The 24373-nt window shown below is 40.2% G+C and overlaps 4 protein-coding genes across 4 annotated transcripts; 1 reads left to right on the top strand and 3 right to left on the bottom strand.

Annotated features, from left to right (window-relative positions):
• The first annotated feature begins 3885 nt into the window (after positions 1-3885).
• On the top strand, positions 3886-4397 carry LOC145907178 (uncharacterized). Its single transcript, XM_082994607.1, has 2 exons — positions 3886-4148; positions 4202-4397. Exons 1-2 carry the CDS (start codon positions 3886-3888, stop codon positions 4395-4397), a joined length of 459 nt encoding a protein of 152 aa, XP_082850733.1.
• A 1133-nt stretch (positions 4398-5530) lies between these two features.
• On the bottom strand, positions 5531-7723 carry LOC145907177 (lim and transglutaminase domain protein ltd-1-like). The gene is made up of 7 exons (XM_082994606.1): positions 7700-7723; positions 7200-7304; positions 6991-7061; positions 6555-6727; positions 6205-6341; positions 5731-5958; positions 5531-5656 (listed from the first exon to the last, which is right to left on the bottom strand). Exons 1-7 carry the CDS (start codon positions 7721-7723, stop codon positions 5531-5533), a joined length of 864 nt encoding a protein of 287 aa, XP_082850732.1.
• A 1204-nt stretch (positions 7724-8927) lies between these two features.
• Positions 8928-10097, bottom strand: LOC145906118 (G-protein coupled receptor GRL101-like). Its single transcript, XM_082993524.1, has one exon. The coding sequence runs from the start codon at positions 10095-10097 to the stop codon at positions 8928-8930; it is 1170 nt and encodes a 389-aa protein (XP_082849650.1).
• Positions 10098-19047: 8950 nt separating this feature from the next.
• LOC145907176 (zinc finger Y-chromosomal protein 1-like) lies at positions 19048-19824 on the bottom strand. Its single transcript, XM_082994605.1, has one exon. The coding sequence runs from the start codon at positions 19822-19824 to the stop codon at positions 19048-19050; it is 777 nt and encodes a 258-aa protein (XP_082850731.1).
• Between the last annotated feature and the right edge of the window lie 4549 nt (positions 19825-24373).

Below are 24373 nucleotides of genomic sequence, written 5' to 3'. Positions count from 1 at the left end.
CGTTAGTTGAGTCGTTGTGTTTGGTTGGTGCATGTGCTCTGTTTGACCTGCTGTTTTTGTAGATTCTTTTTGAGTAGGGAGCGGTTAGCATAATTAACGCTCATTATTTGAATGCACAAAGAAGTTAAGGCTTGTCTTACGTCACAAGTCGATAAGTTTGCTGGTTAGTTGTGTGGCGCTGTGTTGTAAGTCGTGTCATTACAGAAAACCGCGTTATTTTCGTGACGCGCGTCTTTTGACATTGACAATAAACTGTACGAGCACTGGCAGTTTTGGCAAGCGCTGCCCAAGTGTGCAACGTAACATCGTTTTCGAACTTCGTATTCAAACTTTCCTTGACGGTCTTTTGGCAACTCGACATTTGCGAACCTTTTGGTCGTTCGGTGGATGGAAACATGGATCCTGCCGAGTACAAACCGAACCCTGACGATAGAGTGAATCAATAAGTGGAGCACACATCCGAGGCTGCTCACTGTAGTACGTCGGCACCAATAGTAATGGACCCGAGTTCGTATCACCGAACATCTGGACCCAGCAGCATTGCTTCAACAACGAGCTCTCTTCGCAGTCTTAGAGTTAAAGAGATCAAAGTGAAGCTGCAGCTCGCTCAAGGCCGCATCTCACAATTAAATCCTAAAAATTTAGTTTTAGAAGTCATTTGTCATTGTGCACCTGGTTACAGTTTCTCTTGTTTGCCAAAAACAATTGCCGGGTCTGATGACTCATGAAGAGGGACTACTATTGCTGAACAGAAAAAAAATTGATTGCAGCTGCATTGAGACAGCACATTGGGGGGATTTGCTAAGGCTAACTGCTAAATTGTCAGTCCTAGGGGGTGTACAAACAGCCCTGGGGGGACCCCAAAACAGTAACAAGACATCTAATTCCTAATGAATTGTGTAGAGGAGGGTTGGTGGCTTCACTTAATCGCAAATGGAGGGTACTTTCTGTCATTAATTTTTTCACAAAACAAACCTACACTTTTTTCTGCTTTTTTGGCCAAAATAATGGCCAACAGAGGGTCAAAATGCCCCCGGGGGAGCAGTTAAAGTAGTTATCTCGATTAAAAATTTGGCCAGAATTCCTAGTCAAGGGTCGGGACTAACAGAAAATCACAAATTGACCATACTTTCTGTGATTCATTTTTCCACAAAATCTACTTCAATATTTGGGTAGTTTTTCAGCTACATGTTCAACAGCACCCTCTACCAATTTACTGCCTGACTAATAACCCTGAAAACCATAGTAAAATTGCCCCAAACACGCTGAAAATCGCCCTGGAATCAGCCTGTTCATCTGCGCTCATTCAACCAGAACACTGGCGTCCATGCGTGACCCATTGCATTGTTACACATAATTTTACTCTGTTTAGCAGGAGTTCGAGAAGGGCATTTCCCAACCAAGAAAGTATTTTCCATAGAAATACAGAGATGCGGCCTCAAGTCGAGGCTCGACAAGAGCGAGAGCGTAGAGAAGAAGCAGAAGCGAGAAAAAAGCTAGAGCGAGAGCTCGAGGAAAGATAATTACGAGCGAAGAGAGTGCTGGAAGAAAGGCCGAGAGGGAATCCAATCGAAAACTTGAACTTGCCAAGGCCGAATTTCAGGCTTGGGAAGAAGCATCCAATGATGGGAGGTCTTGTCCTGGGATTCAACACCCTGACTTTTCTGGATCTCCGACACCTCTTGTAGACAGTTCTGGTACTAGCAAACCAGAGGGAGCCGTAAAAGCACAGCCGACCACAAACCCTCAGGTGGATTGCGGTGATCTTCGATGGCCTACAGTCGGGCAACCATGGAATCCGAGCCAATATCATGAACCTGCTCGGGCTGGACAATCACCACATAACGGAATACCCAACTTAACAGATGAACGACCTGTTCTACGTAACCGACGTGGTCAACCGGAGGTTGGTGAGCGATTTCTTCCCAAACCTATTGTCGAGAAATTCGACGGGGATCCAATGGATTATTGGAGTTTCGTCAATCGTTACCAACTTCATATAGCTGCCAGGGTCGATTCGTACGACCTAAAACTTATATATTCGCAGTGCGGCAAGGACGGATGTTGTAACATCAATCACCACGCGGTACTTCACAACTCGAAGTGGACTGAAAAGTCTCAAATGGAAGAGAAACCAAACGTTACACAGAGCACGAGCGCTTTTCTGCCAGAGGTCGTGCTGGTGGACAGGATCCCTGTAGCACCAGGCAAGATGGCCAGCAAAAGAAGGTTGCAAAGTTACGAGCACTTGCGTGGAGTCGACCTGCAGAGGATCGATGGAGGTTCAGTGATGCTGCTGATTGGAAACTACAACTCGATAGCACATAGGTGCCTGGAAAGTCGCTTCGCTCCTGACTCGCGCGAATGTCCTGATGCTATAAAGACGCCGCTGGGATGGCTACTAAAAGGACCTTCTCTGGAAGCGTCAAGCGAGAACGTAGTTACGTCTAACTTTCTGTTGGGTTCGCACGGTAGTCCTGCTGCACTGGAAGACATAATCGTTACTGATGAAGGCAAAGTGTTTCCGTCTTTAGATGCTGGGTTGTGTGACGTGGAATCACTCCTCTTCTGGTTGAAAAGCAACCAAGAAGCATCAGAGTTCGGAATGAAGTACTCACGTGAAGATGTCGTCGCTTATGACATGGTGACCAGATCAGTTGAGACTGTGGACGACCACTATCAACTTCCTCTTCCTTGGAAGCAGAGCTGCAACGTTATGCCCAACAACTTGCCTATGGCTCAAGGTCGCTTGAAGGGACTGCAACGACAACTTCTTGGCGACCAGGCGATGTGCGAGAAGTACGTGAATAACATGAAAATTCTCTTGGACAAAGGGTACGCCGAAGAAATCCCCGAGGATCAAGTTGCGACAAAAAATCGAATATGGTACCTCCCACATCACCCGGTGACTAATCCAAAGAAACCAGAGAAGGTTCGCATCGTGTACGATTGCGCCGCCAAGTTTGAAGGTCATTCGTTAAATGACAGATTAATGAAGGGACCGGATCTGGTGAATTCGCTCATCGGGTTGCTGATGCGATTTCGCAAAGGTCGCATTGCAATCGTAGCCGACGTAGAGGCTATGTTCCATCAGGTGCTGGTATCTCCGCCAGACCGTGATGCACTGAGGTTTTTGTGGTTGCCGGGCGGGGACATGTCCAAGACGCCGACAGCCCATCGGATGAAAGTACATTTATTCGGAGCGCGATCGTCACAGAGATGTGCAACGTTTTGTTTGCGTCAAACCGCCAAAGAGCATGGGAAGTTCTTTGATCCGCGAGTGGCAAGTGTCGTCCGAAACTTCTACGTTGATGATTGTTTGACGAGGCCCGCGGACGACACGGCCGGGATAAGATTGGTCGAGGACTTGCGAAACCTGTTGGCAACGGGTGGTTTTAAATTGACAAAATGGATATCAACAAGCAAAGCAGTGGTGGAATCGGTGCCACACGAAGAAAGGGCTAAAGCAGTACAGGACGTCGCGCTTCTTGGTCAAGTGCAGGAAAGAGTCCTTGGGATCGGTTGGAACGTTGCTGATGACGATTTCAGGTTTAATGTCGATTTGCCTGACAAACCTCTGTCCCGCCGCGGAATACTTGCCATAACAAATTCACTTTTCGACCCACTAGCTAGGGTTTGTTGCACCGGTTGTACTTGAAGCTCGACTGGTTTACCGAGAACTGTGCCTACAGAAACTCGATTGGGACGAGGAAGTCAATGGAACAACTCGCTCGCGTTGGAAAAGATGCAGCGACAGCTTGGTTCGACTCCACGACGTGAAGATTCCCCGTTGGTTTCAACCCGGAGAAAACGTTTCTGGGTTTCAACTTCATTTTTTGCTACGCTTCGTCCGTCGCTCGTGGCAGCGTTTGTTACCTCAGAAGTATGGCTGAAAACGGCAGTGTAACGTGTTCCTTTGTCATGGGAAAGTCGTTGCTATCGGGATCTGGAAAGCATACCATTCCTCGTCTGGAATTGGAAGCGGCTTTGGATGCGGTGAAGTTGTCTCGCATAGTTAAAAAAGAATTGTGTTTAGAGGACTGCCCTTGCGTGTTTTGGACGGATTCCTCAATCGTTCTGCAGTCATTGAACGCCGACAGCAAATGTTTTCCGGTGTTTTCGCGTAATCGTTTGGCGCAAATTGAGCGGTACACGTGTGTGCACGACTGCCGACACGTCCCTACCCACTTAAATCCGGCAGATCAAGCTTCGCGTGGAATGAAGACAGAAGCAAATCAGGAATGTGGCACGACGGGCCTCCGTTTTTGAAAATGAGCCCAGATAAATGGCCCAATTTGTTTGCAAAGGAACCTGCCCACGGAGCGATTTATAAGAGTTTTGACCTTGCCACAGAAGTTGGAGTCTTTCTTACCACGACGGATAAAGGGAACGGATGATACGCTCCGTTCGAAGAATTTTGGCGACCCTCCTCCCCAAGAAGCCTTTGGATGACGATATTCTTTATACGCTGCTACTGGAGGTCGAAAACATCGTGAATTCAAGACCACTGACCGACGTTCCACTGGAAGCTGAAGAGGACTTGCCCCTCACCCCGAATCATTTGCATGACAAAAGGGAAAACCTTTCTATAGACGACATCGTTCTGGTGATGAATCACAACACTCCCCGGGGGCAATGGCCTCTGGGTCGAGTTCGAAGCTTGTTTCATGACAGGCACGGAATTGTCAGGAGTGTGGAGGTGACTACGATGGCTGGGGTTGTACGACGAGCAATAGCCAAACTTTGCGTGATTGTGCGCGCAAACGGAGATGGAAAACACTTTTATACCATCCTTAGCTACGAATCGATGAAGCCAATGAACACTTAAGCGTCACTTGGAGACAAGGAACACATGGAAAAAGATCTGTAATTTTTCCAAAGACAAGAGCAGTCTTTAAAACGCTATTAGATTCTAGATTTTAATGGGTATTGTCACCAACAAGAAGCCTACTGCAAGCATAGAAGCATCTTTTGTTTGTGTTTTTCGCAATACTAGTAATGCCTACAAGCACAGGCGAAATATAATATATCCTGGAAAAACGATGAACAAACGACTAAGGATTATTTAGTTGAGTTAAAAAAATGGTCGCGTAATCTTGTGCCACATTGTGATGACTGTATTAAACTAAGTGCGGCAGAAAACGTTCATGTGACAACGCCGATAAAATCCACAGACTTTATTCTGATTAATTAGTATGCCTGGCAACAAAAATAGCAGTATATTTATTGATGTTATTCGTTCAAAATCTAATGGCACGAAAGTGTGCATGCTTAATTATTTATTTTTCGTGTTTATGTTTTTGGTTATTTTATTTCCGTAAGTACTGTTAACATTTCCTGGCAAGCAAAGAAGGGACAGTGAAATGAAAAATTTTATTTATTGCGTTACTTTTCCGATCAAATTTATTAAAAACGATTTTTTTGCCAGAGATATATTTTGTTTTCTGTTTTTTATTATGTTTTACATAACGTAATTATACTATATCACAGTTTGCTTGATAAAGATTGTTTTACACCTAGATCACCATCTTCACAGGCCCCTTAGAATTGAACTGTCTATTTGATATCGACAAATGAGTTTCGGAAGTTCATCTGGGAAAGCACCACATAATGTCAAAATGAACTGTCCAGGGAAGGGAAGACGAACTTCAAATATCTGTAAACGTTGATAAGCGTAAAAAACTAAATAAATCTGTAGCTGTATGTTTACACAGTTTTGCACATTCTTACTATTGCGTCGTGGAATTTGGCCCCTTTAACAGAGCCATGCACTGCCCCCTGCAATTTGTTTCCAACTTTTTCGTGGAGAATTGACGAGAATATAAGATCAGTTCTACCCAACGTGTTATTCAGGGTCACCTTTACAAATCCACTCTCGTCTGTTCTTATCATTGCATTTTGATGGGAAAAAAGTTCAACTTGAAGTTTATAGAAGTTTGACCATTTCATGACCGATTTCTGCTCATCAAATAATGGGAGTAATAATATTAACATCGGTTTGAAAGGAATATAGTCGGTTAACTATAAACTAATGGCATATTTTCGCACCTCAGCGCAAAAAAATAGAATTAATTATATTGACTGTTGTGACGTTGATTTTACTTTTCTTTAAAATTTCGCTTTTCTGGCTGTAAATGTAAAAGTAAATAAACCTTTTGAATTTGACCTTCGCTGTAGAAGAAAAAATAATCCGTATTTGCATACCTCAAATTGATCAAGTGTTATTGGTTGATGTAAAAGTTGCCAAGCGGATTCATCTGGATAATGGCTTGAAATAAACTTGTCTGGATCAGTAAGAAACCAAAACTCGTCAAATCTGTACGATGTTACCCTTGTTATTTCTGAAAAAACGTTGATAAAAAAAGGAAAAGCGGATAATTCACACAGCAAAAAGATGCAACTTTTTGGTTGTTATTTCATGTTGCCTATCTTTAATGAATTGGGAGCAAAAGGTTGATTTTAATCACCGGTATTTTGACAAATTAACCATGTGTATATGAGCTAAGTGCCCGGCAGCCTTAAAACCAAAAATAAATTCGCAAAAAATAAGATACCGTCAATAAACCTAGCTCCCCAATTGGTGTCAATAAATCTCCATTCATTGAATATCAATACAGCAATCCACATTCCATGAAATTCACCAGGATTGGCAGCAAACGAATGGTCGGGATAATAGTCAACACATTTCAGGTAACCTTCTATTATTTTACAATGGATAGCAGCGGATCTACAGACCAACAAAATATTCGTAAAGTATTTGTGTTTTGCGGTACATGCAGTGAACACAAAGATATCCAAAATATGCGACAAGTTTGTTAGGAAATGCATGAGGCCTAAAACATTACATATGGCCTTAATTGAGTTTGGAATACATAACTGCGCATTATTTAAAATTTGCTTTTTTTACCTACAGAGCCGTTGGAATAAATCAGTGTAATTTGTGCAATCGTTCAGGGCGCGATAGTCAACGCAAAATCTCGTGCAAAATACTTTTTGCGCACCAGTACAATGGGACTTGGTCCAAGGCGAATCAGAATGGGTAACACCACGCTCCTGCATATCTGCGATTAACTCGTAAACCTTTCGCTTATTAGTTTCGGAAATTCATCTTAAATAAGGTGATTTGGTCTGGACGAAAAAGCGGATTTTTTTTTGCGAATCAACTTACAGTGCTTCTTCTTCCCTTGTAGGTCTTATACTTCCAATTCTTCAAACATTCTCCTCAAACTGGAGATGTCTTTTTCCTGCAACTCTTGCTGGTTGGAGCTGCAAATGGAAATGCCCCCGCAATAATTTACGTCACCCTAATTTACGAAAGAATAAGTATGCAAAATAAATAACATGGGCGCCGAAAAATCCATGAGGGTTTTCAAGTCAGGCGTCTTTCTTGTTAAATTGTTACAACTTGGTTACGCTTATCATTATATCGACTAACTGGAAAAACTAAGGTTTTGTTTTTCCAATAATTAATATCTTGACCGGCGGAACCTAACTGAGCTACAGTTTTCCACAGAGATTCATGCACAGTTTACTTGTTCATGTGGGGAAAATTATGTAATGGTACCAACGTTCTCAACAAAGAACTGCTTCTTAATATTTATTTAAAATAGTACAAAGCTGACAGAGCAGAGAAAAAGGAGACTTCCATCCTCTCTCTGAGATTCCTTATCCTACTTGGAGACAGGAAAAATCTCTTTACCTTTCCCACGTGTGCATTTGACATTATTTCACGGAGATACTCGCAGTTACTCAATGTCTTCCGGTCGTGGTTGCTAGGAACGAGATTCTCTTAATGTGAGTCAGAGAGAGCTCTCTTTCCGTTGTCGCAATCGTATTTCTACTTTTATCTTGGCCCACGTTTAACCTGTGTTAAAAGTTTGGAAGCAAAGACGAGACGGCTCTGCGCCACCATTTTGCAAACGCGCACCTACTGGCAGGAAGGCGCATGATCATTTCAAGTTGTTTTTCCGCACCCAAGCCTCAATAAACATCCAAATGATTATCCCCGAATTCGTTAGTAGTTGCTGGCATTTTTGTTTGGTGTTGTGTTTTATGGATGGAGAACATCTTTTACAACTGCTTTTAATGTTGTTTAATGACGTCGTGCGTTCGTGCTGCGGGTCGTTATTATTTTTTCGTAAACACTTAGCCAATGTGTTATACTGTGTTGCGGTATTTATTCACCCCTAAGCTTGTTTTTTATCAATTGCAGGTGACGTGTGTTTGTTTGATTTCTGTTAATCTCGTAATAGTGTTACGATTTCTCACGAATACAAAATAAGAGGTTTGTGCGTTTTAGACAGACAGCCATGGAGTGTTTTTTTATTTTATCTTCTGTGGCAGACAGACGGCCTTCCTGTAGAGTTGCGCTGCTACCGCAACAAAAAGATTTGTTCACAGCGCAAAAATATCCCAAATGTTAAGCGCACGCCCACACATTACGGCCTGTAGTTGTTTCTGTATGTTGCATTATGGTTGGGAATCCCTGGGCCTGATTTGCCTGATACATCTTTCATGTTTCCTGAAATTGAGTTCTTTGACAAATAAATTTTCTCTGTTATAAAACAATGTAAGTTACATACTCGTCACAAACAGTATTATCAAAAAATTGAGAAAATATTTACAAATTCGGGGAAAGTTTTTTACACTATAGTAACTAAACCAAAAATCACAAGAAGAGACAACATTGAATTGGATTGGAAAAAAAGTTTGCAACGTTTGTTAAGTATGACGTTTGCTAAATCGATATCAACATATTTTAGACAAAACTGGAATTTATTTTCTAAAAACGTGGTTTGGAATTTCTCAATCTCGAAAGGTTGTCAGGCTGGTTGTTGTTTTAATCTCGGCCACAATTATGTAGTAATTGTTTACAGAAGGTTAATTAGGTTCAAACCAAAAAGGATAGAAAAAAACTTCTCCACTCATCATTCAACAATCTCAATTACTCGATCACCATCCTGCTCAGTACGGGGGTTGTATCTAACTCTTAATTCAGACGAACGACTTCTTGATGTACGTAATGATGATATTTTGGAAACGAGCCATTCTTTTATCTTCGACAATAGCTCTTCTAATGATTTGGAGTAGAGCAAGGGGTTAAGGGCGCTGTTGATTGGAAGCAACATACACGCACTCAGCACATAAGAATCTCCTGGCATCTTCATTCCTCCAAAACTCAAAAATCCCATGAAACAAATTGGAATCCAGCAACAGAAGTCGGCCAAAATCAATCTGGTGATTCTCTTCTGCATCCGGGAGCTGATGTCATTTCTTCTGGAGCCTCTCATGCGGTTGCTTCGCTTGTAAACAAGAAAATTAGCAACCACCATGTAGATAAACATGAGAAAGTTGAGTGTAATAAGAAATGTTGAATATTCCCAAGCAAACTCATTGGTTGTTGCAAACAAACGTGGCATACAGACGCTCGTTCCACCATAATATCCAAACTCTCTTTTGATAGAATTACGTGGAAAGGCACTTACAATTGTACGCTTAACATCGTACCAAGACTCTGGCTCTGATGCCGAAATTCTTTCCGCAAGTAACATCATGTTTTCTCTTGACACAAAATCTGTTTCATAAAAGTTATTTGGAAACCAAACATCAGTTACAAAGTACTCAGAAGTTGGATTAAGCAAAGGAACGGTTGCCAACAAAATAGCTAATATCCAACAAGACAATTCAGCAATTAAAGTTTTCGTAACACCGACATTTCGCATATGGAAAGGTTTATAGGCCGATATCAGGCGAAATGTTGTCATAGCTGTCATTGTGAGTGCTGATGCTTCTGATGATACCAGTTGAAGTGCCCCAAGTCCTGAACACAAGCTACTTGATCTCCATTGTTTATCAAACAAACAATAAGATCCAGAATATCTGGTAGCTTGTATTATGGCTGCCAGTAGATAAACTCCCATGAGAAGGTCAGAAACGCATAGATTAAGAACAAAAACGCTTGTATTAATAAACAAATTGTTATTTTTATTGACTTTAATCAAATCAAGTGTGGTTGTAACAAATACAAATGAATTTCCTCCCATTGCTAAGATGCCTGTCATCCAGAAGATACCTCGATAAACTTGGTTTGCAATCATTTCGTTGACGTCTGCAAAAGCGTTTTCATCCAAATTAACACATTCGTCACTTCCGTCTGAGCAGTCATTGATTCCGTTCTGTATAAGCCCTATTTCAACGGATAAAGGATCTTTGTTGGTGCAATAAAACCTGGTATTTTCACAGCGACACCTGCTTTCATCTGATTCGTCGTCACAATCAATTATTCCGTCACAAACATGATCTCCATATATGGAAATCTTTCTTTTACTTCTGCAGTAGTAGCGGGTATTGTTACAAAGATCTAGAAATTCGTCTGATTCGTCGTCACAATCAATTATTCCGTTACAAACATGATCTGTATTTATGGAAATCTTTCCTTTACTTCTGCAGTAGTAGCGGGTATTGTTACAAAGATCTAGAAATTCATCTGATTTGTCGTCGCAATCAATTATTCCATCACAGACTCTTTGTTTATCTATGTTAATTTCTCCATTGCTAAAACACTTAAACCTGTTAGGACAAAAACGTTCGCCGATAACTCCGATAGCGTCTTTGACAGATCCATCACACCACAAAGGATAGTATAGTTCAGCTATCACTGTAGAATAATATGATGTAAACAATTGCGTCATAACTGTAACGCACATCGAATCATTACCCATATTTTTTTGTATGGAAATTCTGCCATCTGCTATACACTCACTTTGCACTGATGCCGTGGCAGTTGAACAATATTTTGTGTTAGTTTGGTTGACGCATTTTACACTTGTGTTACACAACACCTTTCCTTGGTTCACAAATCTTGAACTGTTCTTACCATGCATTTGGTTGTGTGCACAATCTCCAACTATATCGCAACACAATGTTTGATTTTTACACAAACATTCATCTGACATATCGAAGCAATCCAGCACACCGTCACAGACTTGCTTGCTTGAAACTATCAATTTTCTGTCCAAACACTGGAAACATCTAAACTGTCCATTGAGGAAACAAATATCTGAACTGTCAGAACATTGAGCCACTGAATCGTAGACGTTGGTTTGAGGTAAAACGCAAACACCTTTCCTTGTTGACCCAGAACATTTAAACCCAAACCCATGACAAATTTCGTCACTTTTGTCCTTGCAGCCATAACCAGCTTGCGTGTCACAAAAGTATTCACTTGCAATAAGTTGTTGATTTTCACAGAAAAAAACGTTTTTGCAGGATTCACGGCATGTTGAAATTGTACAAATAGCTTTATCAACTTCACAATTATGAACATCAGAAGCGCACGTTTTACTAACAACATCATTGCACGTATATGGATCAGTCGTATGTATAAGATTTCTGGCATCCTTTTCACTTGGGCATGTTAGAGCCATCATATGACAAGATTGACATGTAATGTTGAAAAATGAGCAAATTTCGTCAGTTTCATCAACACAATCTACGAAGGTATCATTTATCCAGTTAAAAGGTATACATCTATCGTTCGATGAGCATTGTGTGTTATTTGTATTACATGGACATCTGGCGTAAGTACCAGAGCAGTTACAGCTAGAATGTGTCTCATCACTTCCATCAATGCAGTCAGCTTTTCCGTTACACAACAAAGATCGGTCAATGCTATTTGAATCCATTCCGAGGCACGGTTTTGCTCCAACACAAGAACACTCAAATTTACCTTCATTCGTGCAGTTAACCTCATCACTCCAATCTCCGCAGTGATTAATTCTATCGCATTGCAAAGATTGTCTGATGCAGCCAGCACTCCAAGACGAGCAGTTTTTGTTTTTGTAACATGGACACTCAAATCTATCAGCTGGACATGTGCAGTTAACCTCATCACTCCAATCTCCACAGTCATTCCATCCATCGCATTGTACTGATTTACTGAACCAACCAAATCCGGACGTACAGTTTTTCGTCTTGTAACATGAACACTCAAATATATCAGCTGGACATGTACAGTTAACCTCATCGCTCCAATCTCCACAGTTATTCCATCCATCGCATTGCCAAAATTTATCGATACAACCACCAAATAGCGAGGAGCAATTTTTAGTTTTGTAACATGGACACTCAAACTTATCAGCAGGACATGAAGTGCAGTTAAATTCATCACTGCCGTCTAAACAATTCATTCTTCCATCACATTGCTCATTATTTTTCAAACATCCATTACTTCCGGGACATGTTGTGGTAAAACAATCGCACTGAAATCTTTTATCAGGACAAACATCACTTAACTCATCACTCCAATCTCCACAGTTGTTTTGTTCGTCATTTATTTGCGACCACTCAATACATCCAGGTTGACTCGATCCGACTTTACCGATCTTATGACGAGCACATTCGAACATGGCCGAGGGACAAGTGCAGTTTGAGTCACGATATGGGACTTGACAAACCGGTAGCTTTTCATCTTCTGTTACAAGTTTAAAGTTTTTTGAATTATTGTGAAGTTTAAAACAAAGCATAAATGTAGGTTGTGTTCATTTATCAGAAAGTGACTTAAAGTAGTTAAATTTAGTTAAACAGCAATTATTAACAAAAATAAAACGAACAGTTGTTCATGCAAAAAAGCAACACTTACTTGTGATAGGAAGAGGGGCCAAACTTGTGTCCTCACCCGGACATTCACCTTCCGCCCATCCGATTAACACAAACATCAGCAACAATTTCAGCATTATACACGATTTCTCTACTTCGACTGCAGATTAACATAAGATTTCATAAACCATTATTTGAATGCGATCCTCCAACCAAAGATCCTCTGACAATTTTTCAATTAAACTTTATCCAACGATTTGTAGAATCGCTTTTAAAGAAGCGTTGGGAAATAACAAAAAATGTCAAGAGGTGAGAAATGTTTAAGTCTATATTTGTTTATTTTAAGCGCTAGAAAGATGTCCATGTGTGCATTCAAAACATTACTTTGCTACAAACAAGCAAACAACATTCCAAATCAATTTTAATATCAGTCTTTTACGAATGAAATTTGTAACCATTTTTTATATTTTGTATTTTGACACAGAATTTCAGCTTTTAAAATTCGATTGGTTTTGGGATAATTAAAGAGGATTAAAGAATAATTAAAAATTATTTGTTTAAATCTATGTCAAAAGCGGACACAGAGAAATATAAGGAAATGTTTTGGGATTCCAACAGCTTCTACAGGAACAATTGAAGCGATTTCGAATGCGCTTCGCTCAAACGGACGTGTTAATTAACACCGATCCTGCAGCAATTCCAAAATGGTGGTCGTTCAATGCTTGTCTTGTTGATGAATTTTTCCTGGAACTCATTTTTATCAGGCATTTACTGCATTTAATTTTGATTACAGGTGAATGCGAAGGATATGTTGCAACATGTGCGTAGCATTAATTAAGGGAAGTGCGTACATTAATTTCATTATCACTGAAATATTGTCACTTATTTCTATAATTGTCACACGCATTAAAATTGAGGATCGTATTCATTCCTGACAGGCGTCCCATCCACATACCCTGGATTAAGGCAGGAAACAAACTGGGTTAATTGACATCGGGCGTGGATTTGTCGCATTAACATTCTTCATGATTTTATGCCATTGACATTTCAGTATTTATGATGGAAGGATCGCAAAATGTCGACCTGCGTCCTTTGTTTAACAGCCAACATGGGCCTCACACATAGAAATTATTTTTTTACATCACAACACAGCGTTTCCAATATAAGCTGCGGTAGAAGACAACGGAACAAACCACCAAATTTTTTTTCAGAAACATTCGTGGGTAAACAAACACTTCACGAACCGGTTTGTTTGCGATCTGTATTTTTGTGCAAAAAAACACTTTCTTTGTAACGAGTGATTTCTAAATAGCAGTGGTGGGAGGTCAATACAGAGGCCTCCTATTTTGACTGTATCTTGTCCCGGGGACTAATCTGCATATTTGTGGAGAGAGTCGCAACAATATAATTAGACTTAGTAGCACGTTCTATAATATACAACCCTGGAGCCCAATGGCAGATCAAGAAAAGGGCGGTCGCACATGCTGGCGAGGGGTTACCTAACAATTGCGTGGTTGAGTCTGACTAATGGCTGTCTGGTCGCCTCAAAATCACCACTATTGCGTCACAGTTAGTTGCGCCGAACAGTAACCGCCCACCATAATGAAAATTTCGATTGTTAAATATTTAATTATTATTTAACCTAATTCACGTATGATTTTGAGTTTTGGCCCATTTTCTGTGACATGAACTAAATACCACATTTAACGTTTGATGGTCTTGGTAATTGCCTAATCCCAAACATTTTTTCCTGCTACTCAAAAACAAACTTAGTCCTTGTATACTTTTGACACTTTCTTCTAGCGCACATTTTTATGTGGGGACGCTAAACTTTTGTAAGCCTAATATTTTTGGAAATATTACCTGTAGTTAAGTTTCTAGTATATCGTGCCAATGCAAAAGAAAAATAAACGCTACTCAGAGAATGTTAGACAAATATTTAGCAGTATGCATGTTTCCTGATCTAATTCCTCACACACTGGAACACATGTAACGGAACGAAATATGCAGGCAGAGTTAGACTTGCAGAACTCCCACTGCCTGCTCGACGTCATTCCTTTTTTATGACACCTTGTTGTTGATATCTGCTGTCTTACCTGTTAGCTTACCGACTCGCAACTAAACCCGACATTAAGGCTTGGATTTTGAAAAAAGGCTTTCAAAAAAAAGGTATTACGTAACTCACGCAAATGTGCGTGAAAATCACCATGACAACAACATTATGCTACCGGACCAAATTAATCGACGGCTCACCATTTTTGCGTGCTTTTCTTGATGTGCTATATCTCCTTTTTAGTGTTTTTCACCAGTAGTCGATAAAAGGGAGCGGAAACGCTCTAAAGCTCGCATTGCAGATACTTAATAAATTAGTCTCTCCATGCAAATGACAACATTTTTTGTGTGTCGTCCGGGAGAGGGCGGTAGAGCGCGGTTTCTGTGATTTATTGGTTGGTAACAGCGGCTGCCAGGATGTTAATTGGCAAGGTGGGATTGTTTGTCCCGTCGACGAACTTTACCACAATGCCGTCGATCCGTTCTCGTTGCTGGGGGGGGGGCACCATCTAGTTGCTGGGGGGTAAGGGGGGTAAGTTTTAGCAAATTATGAAATTTGGGGTAAACGTACAGTTTTTGAGAAGATGCATTTAGAGTCAAAAGTAGGAAACGGGTTGCTGATATATTTGGCATGGGATTGCAAAGAGGTGATTGCTTTGTGCCATGTCGCGGTAATGTCTGATGGTGCGCCTATTGGGGTATTTAACGGGTTTATCGATTTAGGTTTCCACTTTATATTACATAAGGTTGGGTGGTCAAGGGGAGGTCGAAGGATGGCAATCGCTTAGGTTTTGGTGGGGTTGAGTTTTAAACCAAAGAATTTAGCAAAATCGAGGCCGAGGGCTTTGGTGAGGGAGTGCCGATGAGCCACCACTAGAGTGACGTCTTAGGCGTAAGCGATTGACTTGTTGAAGGTAATTAGTAAAGCAAGTTGGAAAGCGTTTGAAAGTTAACTGAAGAAGTAACCAGGAGAATGAAACAGAATCGAAGGCTTTTTGAACATCTAAGGAAATGAGGAAAGTGTCCAAATTGATGGAGGATGCGTGGTGGTGAAGATCGCGTAAGAGTGAAGTTGCGTCGGATGTGGATGAGCGAATTGGTTTGAACAAAGACTTTCGGGTATAAAGGGTTTGAGTCTTATGTTGAAAAGTTTGTGAAGAATTTTAAGATCAGTGTTTAACAGATAAATGGATCTTTAATTTATTCAGGAGAGTGGGGTCATTTTTCTTGAAGATAAGGGTAAGATAAGAAGGAAAAAGGGAAGTGTTTTTCTTACTTCGTGCAGTGTGGTGGGCTTCGATAAGGTTACAAGGAATTGATCTGATATTACTTTTAAAGGAGTTTTAACAAATAAATTAGAAGGATCGGGTGCTGGAAGGTGTTGATCAGAATGGAGAGTTTCGAAGAATTGCTGGGTGTGGGAAAGAAGTTCCTTGGGGGTAGAAAGAGGGAGACCATGAGTGTCTTGAAGCTCGAGTATAGGACTGTGGAGGCGTGAGGGTAGAAGTTGGAAGTAAAGAAATTGATCAATTATATTTTTAAAGTTGAAGTCGGAGGAAAGAGGTTTTAGAATAAAAGAACGGGATTTAGAAAAGGTAAAGAGTATTTAGGGTTTTTTTGATAGATTGGAAAGAACGGAAGTTTTCAGAAGAGGGGTTGTCGTTGAGAATTTGGCGGGCGGTGTCGAGTTGTTGCTGCAGGGTATAGGTTTGATCTCGGGATTCTTGAGCCAGGCGTTTCGAGTGAGATTTTATCAATGATTTAAATTTAAATTTAAGAGTTAGCCAAAAGACCATGGGGTTAGAGTGGAAAGGTGCAGAGTTTCCCATAGAGGGTAAAAGCGGTGGAAATCGAAGCGAAAAAGAGGATCGTGAAGGGTTTTAGTGTAATTTTTCCAGGTACCTCGTCCCCTGGGTGGGGCAGAGATAAGGTTAACGGAAACCGATACTTAATCATGATCCGAAAAGGGGCATGGGGTAAATAAATGTTGGTTGGGAATTAACGAAGAGGAAAGATAAATTCTATCAATTCTGGACTGTGTATTTAGGACACGGCGGGAAAATTGGCAGAGGTTTGGGTGAAGAAGCCAAAAGGAATCCTGTAGGTTAAAAGTTGTTAATAATTTTAAAAAGTTGTAGCTGGGCTGTCGATTGGGTACTGGGAGATGTTTGTCCAAGGTAGGGTCAGTTACACAATTAAAGTCACCAGTAAATACAATGGGGTGGGTAAAATAAATGTAAGGGGTAGATAGAATCAAAGAATTTGTTGTTGAGAATGTAGTGATTGTTATCAAAGTGTTATCAAAGTATATGTTATCAAAGTGAAAGGTGTGGGTCAGGGTTGAAATGTCGACTGCAACCGTCAGAGTCAGAAACGGAGTTAAGAATTCGAAGATTGTAGGAGTTTAGAAGAACTGCGACAACCCCGCAGGCTGGGCCTTTTGGAGGTGTCGAGTTTAAGAGGATGGGGTCAGAAGTCCATTCGGACTTCCACAGGGATTTGGTTTGGGGGGTAGAATAAGTTTCTTGGAGGCAAAAAATGTCAAACTTTAAAGAGGAAAGGTACCGGGACAGGGCTTTACTCTTGGGGGCTTGGCCAAGGCCGATAACATTATGGGTACAAATCTTTAAATACGACGCCATTGTAAGAAATTAAAACAAGACAACAAAAAAGGGGGGTAACAGAAAATAAACAAGAACGGGACAAAGCAATGGGGTTGCGGTTGATTAAAAACGCGATGCATTAAAATCATTTAGTATTGCTGCTTTACAACTGCACACTAATTTCTCTCCCGGCGCAAGGTTGTAGCTTGATCCGCAAGTACATGCTTTAAGAGTCGCTGACATTTAATGTTCAGATAGCGTGAAAGGCTGAGGTAAGCCTCTTCTGAGGCCCAATTACCAAATCTGCTCATTAGGTGCAAGTTGTCAGAAAGGCATTTAATACTCTCGCCTGTTGTGTATACTGTATACTGCAGCAAGGTCCCTTCTTTGACTTTGGGGTGGTTGGCATCGTCTTCCGTTTGCGGGAGCGAACTTCCGTGAATCCTTCGTTGCGGTTTGACTTGGGGGTGGATGTTGCTGATGGAGGTGGTTGCACGCTGTTGGTTTGGGTTGGGGCGGTGTTAGCCAACACTGGCTTTGGCATGCTGTGAAGCACCGACTCTGGTGTCTTCAGTTGGCCTTGCACGAGTACCGTTGTAGCGCTAGAGGGTTGCGCCTCTGATGGCTTCGCGCCGCTTTGGGTGACGTCAGCCGTCACAGTCAGCGACGCAGAGTCACCGACGTCAGCAGTCACTTCTTTGCATTGACCAGGTGTGACGTCAGTCGCCACAGTTTACGGAGGGGCGTCGGTCACCTTACAATTTACACCTGACTCAATGTTATCGGTGACGTCAGTTGTCGTATCTGGCACATGCAGGTGCACAGGTGGCACGACTTCAGCTGATACTTCTTCGATTGGGGCTGGCACAACATCACCTGCCAGACCTGACGTTGTGGCGTCGTGCGCTTTCGCCACTGGCGCCTTCTTATCTTTGCTTTCAGCGGGAGGGTCCGTCGCTTTCAGAGGGAGGGGCGTCGGCTTGTGCGTTCTGCGCGTTATCGTCAGTGTTGCCACCTTTTGCAGCTGCGGCCCGTTTATGGTCTTCTCCATGCTTCGCGAAGCTGGGGCAATCGCTTTTCGTGTGGCCCATTTCAGCGCAAAATTTTCTGGGCTGACCGTTATATTTGATTTCAAGAAATATTCTACCGAGGCGCAGACTCTCGGGAATCGGATTCTCCCTCATAACACTGAGGCCTTCATGACGATAACTCGTCTGCCTCCATATAGACCGAAGTCATCAAAAAGCTTCCACCCGCGAAGTGTCGGGGCGTATTTCGAGAAATATGCAAGTAGAGATTGCATCGTGGCGCGCGGGGCGACCCTCGATAAAAAAAAACGTCCCTCATCCTCGCAGTCCCCGGTGTATGCAGTAAATATATTGGAATGTTTATAATTTTTATCGCATACATTGCACGAATATGCTTTCCAAGAACAATAAACAAACATAAACAATTGTTGAAAATTGCACAATAGCAATGTAATGAAATTTGCACCAGAAAGCTAATTTCAAGACTTGCGGGTTATACCTATAGTAATATAAAAAATTTTTAACTCAAAGTTAACATTTATGTACAGAACTACGGAAAAAACCTTAAATGGAAAACTTATTTTAGCACAAACATTTGAATACTGCATCGCAAATACATTATTTTTGATTGGAGTGACAGAATTGATGGTGACTACTCACTTTTAACATATTGTTTTACCCATATTTCAAAGAAACAACTTAGCTTTAAATATTTACCAAACAGGTAATCAGGTAATGCTTTAAATCATCCTTCTGAATATCACAATTTATTTTCTTGATTTAGGAGTTACCAATGCTTTCCTCTTGACCTTCTTGTCATGTGTTTTTGTGTGGGAATTTCGTGATGATGTGGTGGCGAAACACCTTCCACAAATAGAACAGGCATGTGGCTTAAGCATGTAGTGAACGGCCTGGACATGAATATCTAAGTTTGATTTCGTTGTGTAGATTTTATCGCATATTTGGCACCTGAATTCTTGGTGCTGGTTGTACTTTGGATATACTTTCTTTGCTTTAACGGATTTTCCCAGGTGGAGGTGGTCAATATGTCGCTTCATATGATTGGAATGTATGAAATTTTTATCGCACACAGGACACGAATATGGCGTCTCGCCGGTATGAGATCTCATGTGCGTTCCAAGAACGGATTTATATGGGAAACTTTTTCCGCACAATTTGCATTCGTGAGGTTTTTGCTTGTGGTGAACCACAGTAATGTGCGATTTAAGGCTGGAAATGTAGGTGTAGGATTTTTCGCAAATATCGCAACGGTGTGACTTCACACCTAAATGCAGGTCCGTGTGGTCTTTGAAGACCTGCTTGCAGTAGAAAGTCTTCTCACATATTTTACATCGGTCTTTCCAAAATTGTTTGTGAATAATACGACGGTGGATGTTCAGCGAAGGTTTGCTGCTGTAAAACTTATTGCATAAATCACATTTGTGCTTTCCATCCTTCAACCCCTTTGTTTTTGTTCGTTTGGATTTTCGCTCGGAAGTCATTTCTTCGTTTATTTTGGAAGTTCCAGGAGCTGGCTCATGCATTGTCGGATACTTCGAAATGAATTGAATTTTCCGAATTAATTTCCCAGCTTACTGTTTGGTTTTTATTGATTCGTGTTTCGGAAACATTAATTTTATCAAAATCACCATCAGAGTATGTTTCGATTTCTGACGTTGTTGCGACAATTTTATCTTGGGTTTCTATCCGTAGATCCTCTTTTCTTTGTTTTAAGTAAGGTCTTTGTTTCTTACATATTTCTTCATCATGATGAGAATAACTGTTGGACGATGAACTTTGTTCATGGGAGTAGCCAAGATTCGGTGCTAGAAGTGTTTGTGTTAAAGATTTTTTTTCAGTAGTTTTAAACAATAAACGCCAAACATATTCTTACCATTACATTTTTCCTGAATTTGCGCCATTATCGCAACGTCTGGATTACACAATATGAACATATACAAAACATTCGTTTAAATACAAATTCGTATATGCTTATTCCTGAATTACACAATTTAACATTGTCAATTCTAAATGCCGTTTTCATTAACTTACTCATAACAATAACTCTGTGAATTAGCGTAGAAATTTCGTTTATTTACAATGCTATTTCTGAAGGAGGCGAAGTTCTGCATTTTCCATGCAGCATACGTTACAATATTAGGCTTTCCTATCCATTCCCACTGCGAGATATGATTTGGCAAATTGAACTCCCCTTTTATGAAGTCAGTGGGACGTGGGACAAATCACACTGTCTACACTGGTACGAATGGGCAAAACGCAAATTAAAAATCAACTTCACGCCAAAAATTATTCTCTTGCATCGAATGTACTCGATTCAACCTGTATACACCCTCATTCCAAATAAATGTTCAGAACTCATATTCTGAAAAATAAACTTACCCAACCAATATCTCTTACGAAATAAGCTTCTCATTTATTTCCTTTTCACTGCTGACCCTGCAATTATTTGACCAGATGTCGAGTCGCCAGCTTCATCATGGCAAAGAAATGATTAAAAAAAGGAAATAAAGTTTGTGAGGTGTTAGTCTGCCAGGTGTTTTTATTCCCGCAATCGTTTTCTCCCCGGGGCATAGAAGAGTCCGTGTGTCAGTGGAATTATTTACTACCATCAAAATCAAAGTAGAAAATGAAACACTCTTTTCAGCCACCTATGTCAAAAGAAAGGTTAATGAATCGTTTTACACAATACTTTAGTTAATATAAAACATAGTCAAAATTAATAGTTATAATAATGGTTATACCAAGCTATCCGCAAAGTCAATAATTCTATTGATGTGATTTGTACTAATCTTTGACCAAAACTCTTTTAACATGGATTTGAAATGTTGTCTGACTGTCCAACAATAGTTTGTATTGGAGAAACATAGTTTAGGTTTAATTTGATGGACATGATGTTCAGAATTCAAGCATCGAGCAGCATTTTCCGGTGCGCTCAACGCAATTTAAAGATATTTCGACATCTCGAACAGGTACTGTCACAACTGACGTGATGCTATTGTAATGATGATGCCAATCAAACTGCGTCAGGGTTTGGACGAATTAGTAAGAATGAACACTACAGTACGACTGTGATATTTGCACATAAAGTAACGTAATAATCAGTAAGACGTCATCGTTTAAACGAGTATATGTTAACATTGGTGACGAACACGTCGATCAAGATTGATCACCCGAACTTTAACTGGTCAGTTGCGTCTAATTTGTTGTTATTTAATTAAATATGTTTTGTAAATAAACATAATCGTTTTTAATGAAGTTTAGTTAAAAAAAATATGTATTGACGTTTGCCTGATGGACACATTTGTGCTCAAATTTCAGAATTTTAACACAGCTACACACAAAACTCACAAAAACAAAAAATAGGTTGCCCGAAATAACTTACTGAACAGGTCATCAGACTTAAATAATCACACTTTGGCGTTAAGAATTAAAATTAGAGCGTTTTTAAAATAAAATTGTAGTTAAAATTAGATGTGCTTGATTTCTTCTTAAAATTGGTTAAAATTAGAATGTGCGACTGCCTTTAACTTTGTCGTGTTTTCTGAACATATGCAGATGATTCAAAGGCTCTTACCAATATTCAGTTTTATGGAAATTATTTCCTGTAAATTGTAGCGATGTCGATGCCCAGAGCATTCCATTTGCTGTGTATTCAATGTATACGTTTGTTTGTGAAACAATATATAAATCGCATATCATATATGGCGAACAAATTGAGGTTTACCAAAAATATTTCAATTTTTTTTTTGTTTTTACCACACCGGGACTAGAACCTAACCAGGGCAAAAATCCTTGGACACTACTTTATCGTGAGCGACATCTTTCGACTTTTACTTAGTACAAAATAAATGACTGGTGGCGCTCAAAAGTACTCAAGAGTACATACCATGTTTTGACAAAAAACACGGCAAGTGCTCTGGAGTATATTATAACTATTTTACTACGTTGGGCCTAATTCTTCGATTCGCGAAATCTCTGTTGCAAAAATTAAAAAAAATGGTGTTTTATGTCAAGATTTGATGTTTTACGATGCTCTGCGAACTTGCACGTGTGAATACATGCAGTTTTTAAAAAATGTCCTGCGGCTTCGATATCGTCAACACAACGCACATGTTCTTATGGTAAGTACGGAAAATACAACAGGACAATACTAAGATTTTTAAAACTTTTCAATTGTTTGTCCTGCTATGAACTAAAAATATTTGTACGAAAAATGACGTTGGGTTGGCTGTTGAAATATAAATCATCTGCAGTGTTATGTAAGATAGAACCTTATTTATCGTTATATTGTTTCTGATATGGATATTTTCGGTGTTTTTTAGTGATGTTGATGTAGGCAAAACATATATATCAGAAACAACACAACGACAACCAACCGTTCTGCTAAAATAGTTTCTAGTTTAATAACTTTTGCACTTTTGCACATCAGTCGATGTCAAGCATCGGTGTCAAGCATATGGATCTAGGTTAGATTGATTAGGGTCCATATTCCGTGCTGCTACATGGTGCTTTTTGATTCGGAACGTCGGATTACGTTTCGTTTGGATGATATAATTATGTTTATACTTACATTTATAGCGTTTGGCTGATATATTTACGTATTTTAGATATCCGTTCAGAAACTTCTTGTAAATATGGTATGGAAGTGAAAAGCTGTGCATATGTGGTTACTGACACTGCCAGGCATATTGTTTTGCTGAATACTGCTATTCGGTGGACTTCATAAGAACGTTTGCTTTGAACGCGAGTCCGACAGGTACAAGAGGATGTTTTTGGAGTCATTGAACTTAATACGTATGCATCATCACTCAATGACAAAATGCAAACTCTGTTTCCCCCAGTGTACCGACACCTGGAAAATTGTGCCGTTAAACCTCGCGCACTCCAAAAACCATGATAACCCGCGTGTGGGTAATTGTATAGTGCAGGTGTGTTCGCCCTTTATTATCGTTTTTTCACTTCTTCTTTACTATTGCATCGTTTTTTCTTTGTTTTTGTGCCACAACATTGTCCACATTGCTTAATTTACACTTCATACCTCCTGATGAAGGATGTTGCATAAAAGCCGAAACGTCGATAAAATAAATTTTGCTAGAAGAGCAGTATTAAGCAATAATGTTGTGTATGTTTGGTGTTGGTTTGTTGTATATGAGGGGTGTAAGATTTAGGTTAGATGGAATCTTTTTGAGCTTTAAAGAGTCCCGATATGTCCATGTTCAGCCCTCTAGATCGCTTATGTGTATAGGAGCTCCGTTATATAGATCAAATTTCAACTTTATTTTTTGGTGGGACGTTAGACGTGCATTGTAAGTAGCGGTTTGTGTGTGAAGGCTTGTTAAAAATAGAAAGGGTAAGTTTTCCGTCCGGTTGTGCTGTGACATTTCCGCCCAAGAATGATAAATCCTGGATATGTTGTGTTTTTAGGGAAAAGTTTATTGCAGGTTGGACACTGTTTACATCATTACAAAACCCAAACTGGCCAAAGTTTGTGTGAAAACAGTTTTTTCTCCTCAACGAAATTACATCAATGCAAATTAAATCCATTGTGTCCTGCAACCTTGCATTTTGTTTCTGATGACCACCTTGTCCAATAAGGTTTTTGAAAATGAGGTGGATCGCACGAAGCGCCTTTTCCTAGAAGCGCTACAACTGGGTCCCAAAAACGAGTAATTTGCAAAATGTTTGTCCGTTTTTAGGACAAAAATTCTTTCCCAACTATCCGGTAAAATTAAGTGTATTATCCGGCCGGGTTCGGGTACCCGGATCCGGCTCAAGACATCACTAATAAATACCTATCAGAATTAACATACCTGGTTTGTTGTGAGACAGTATTAGTCTCATTTTTAAGTTGATAATATGCAACCCGGCATTGGAACTATTTTATTATAGCCTCCAAGTCCTTTGTTTTTTTCAAATCATTCAACTCTGCACAATGACTTAATTGGAAATGATGGTAAAGTCTTGGTTCCGTGGTCATAGGTTTGAGTATTCTGATTTACGTGCCCAGTGATCCAGTTGACAAACACTTGTTACCAAAACAAGATTATGTAAATATGTAACGACACAGAAACT

Source organism: Ascidia mentula, chromosome 6 (assembly GCF_947561715.1).
Source record: "Ascidia mentula chromosome 6, kaAscMent1.1, whole genome shotgun sequence".
NCBI classification, from domain to species: Eukaryota; Metazoa; Chordata; class Ascidiacea; order Phlebobranchia; family Ascidiidae; genus Ascidia; species Ascidia mentula.
The sequence above is the reverse complement of the archived record's forward strand: the minus strand, read 5'-3'. Positions and strand labels throughout refer to the sequence as shown.

What these genes read in the sequence shown, in the direction of transcription:
- LOC145906118 (XM_082993524.1), bottom strand. Translation starts at nt 10,097, where the DNA reads ATGATTGCAAACCAAGTTTATCGAGGTATCTTCTGGATGACAGGCATC.
- LOC145907178 (XM_082994607.1), top strand. Translation starts at nt 3,886, where the DNA reads ATGGCTGAAAACGGCAGTGTAACGTGTTCCTTTGTCATGGGAAAGTCG. An exon ending in CGTTTGGCGCAAATTGAGCG is followed by an intron (nt 4,149 to 4,201) that starts GTACACGTGTGT and finishes TAAATCCGGCAG; the next exon opens with ATCAAGCTTCGCGTGGAATG.
- LOC145907176 (XM_082994605.1), bottom strand. Translation starts at nt 19,824, where the DNA reads ATGCATGAGCCAGCTCCTGGAACTTCCAAAATAAACGAAGAAATGACT.
- LOC145907177 (XM_082994606.1), bottom strand. Translation starts at nt 7,723, where the DNA reads ATGTCAAATGCACACGTGGGAAAG. An exon ending in GAATGTTTGAAGAATTGGAA is followed by an intron (nt 7,062 to 7,199) that starts GTATAAGACCTA and finishes AGTTAATCGCAG; the next exon opens with ATATGCAGGAGCGTGGTGTT. An exon ending in ATTGTACTGGTGCGCAAAAA is followed by an intron (nt 6,728 to 6,990) that starts GTATTTTGCACG and finishes GTTGGTCTGTAG; the next exon opens with ATCCGCTGCTATCCATTGTA.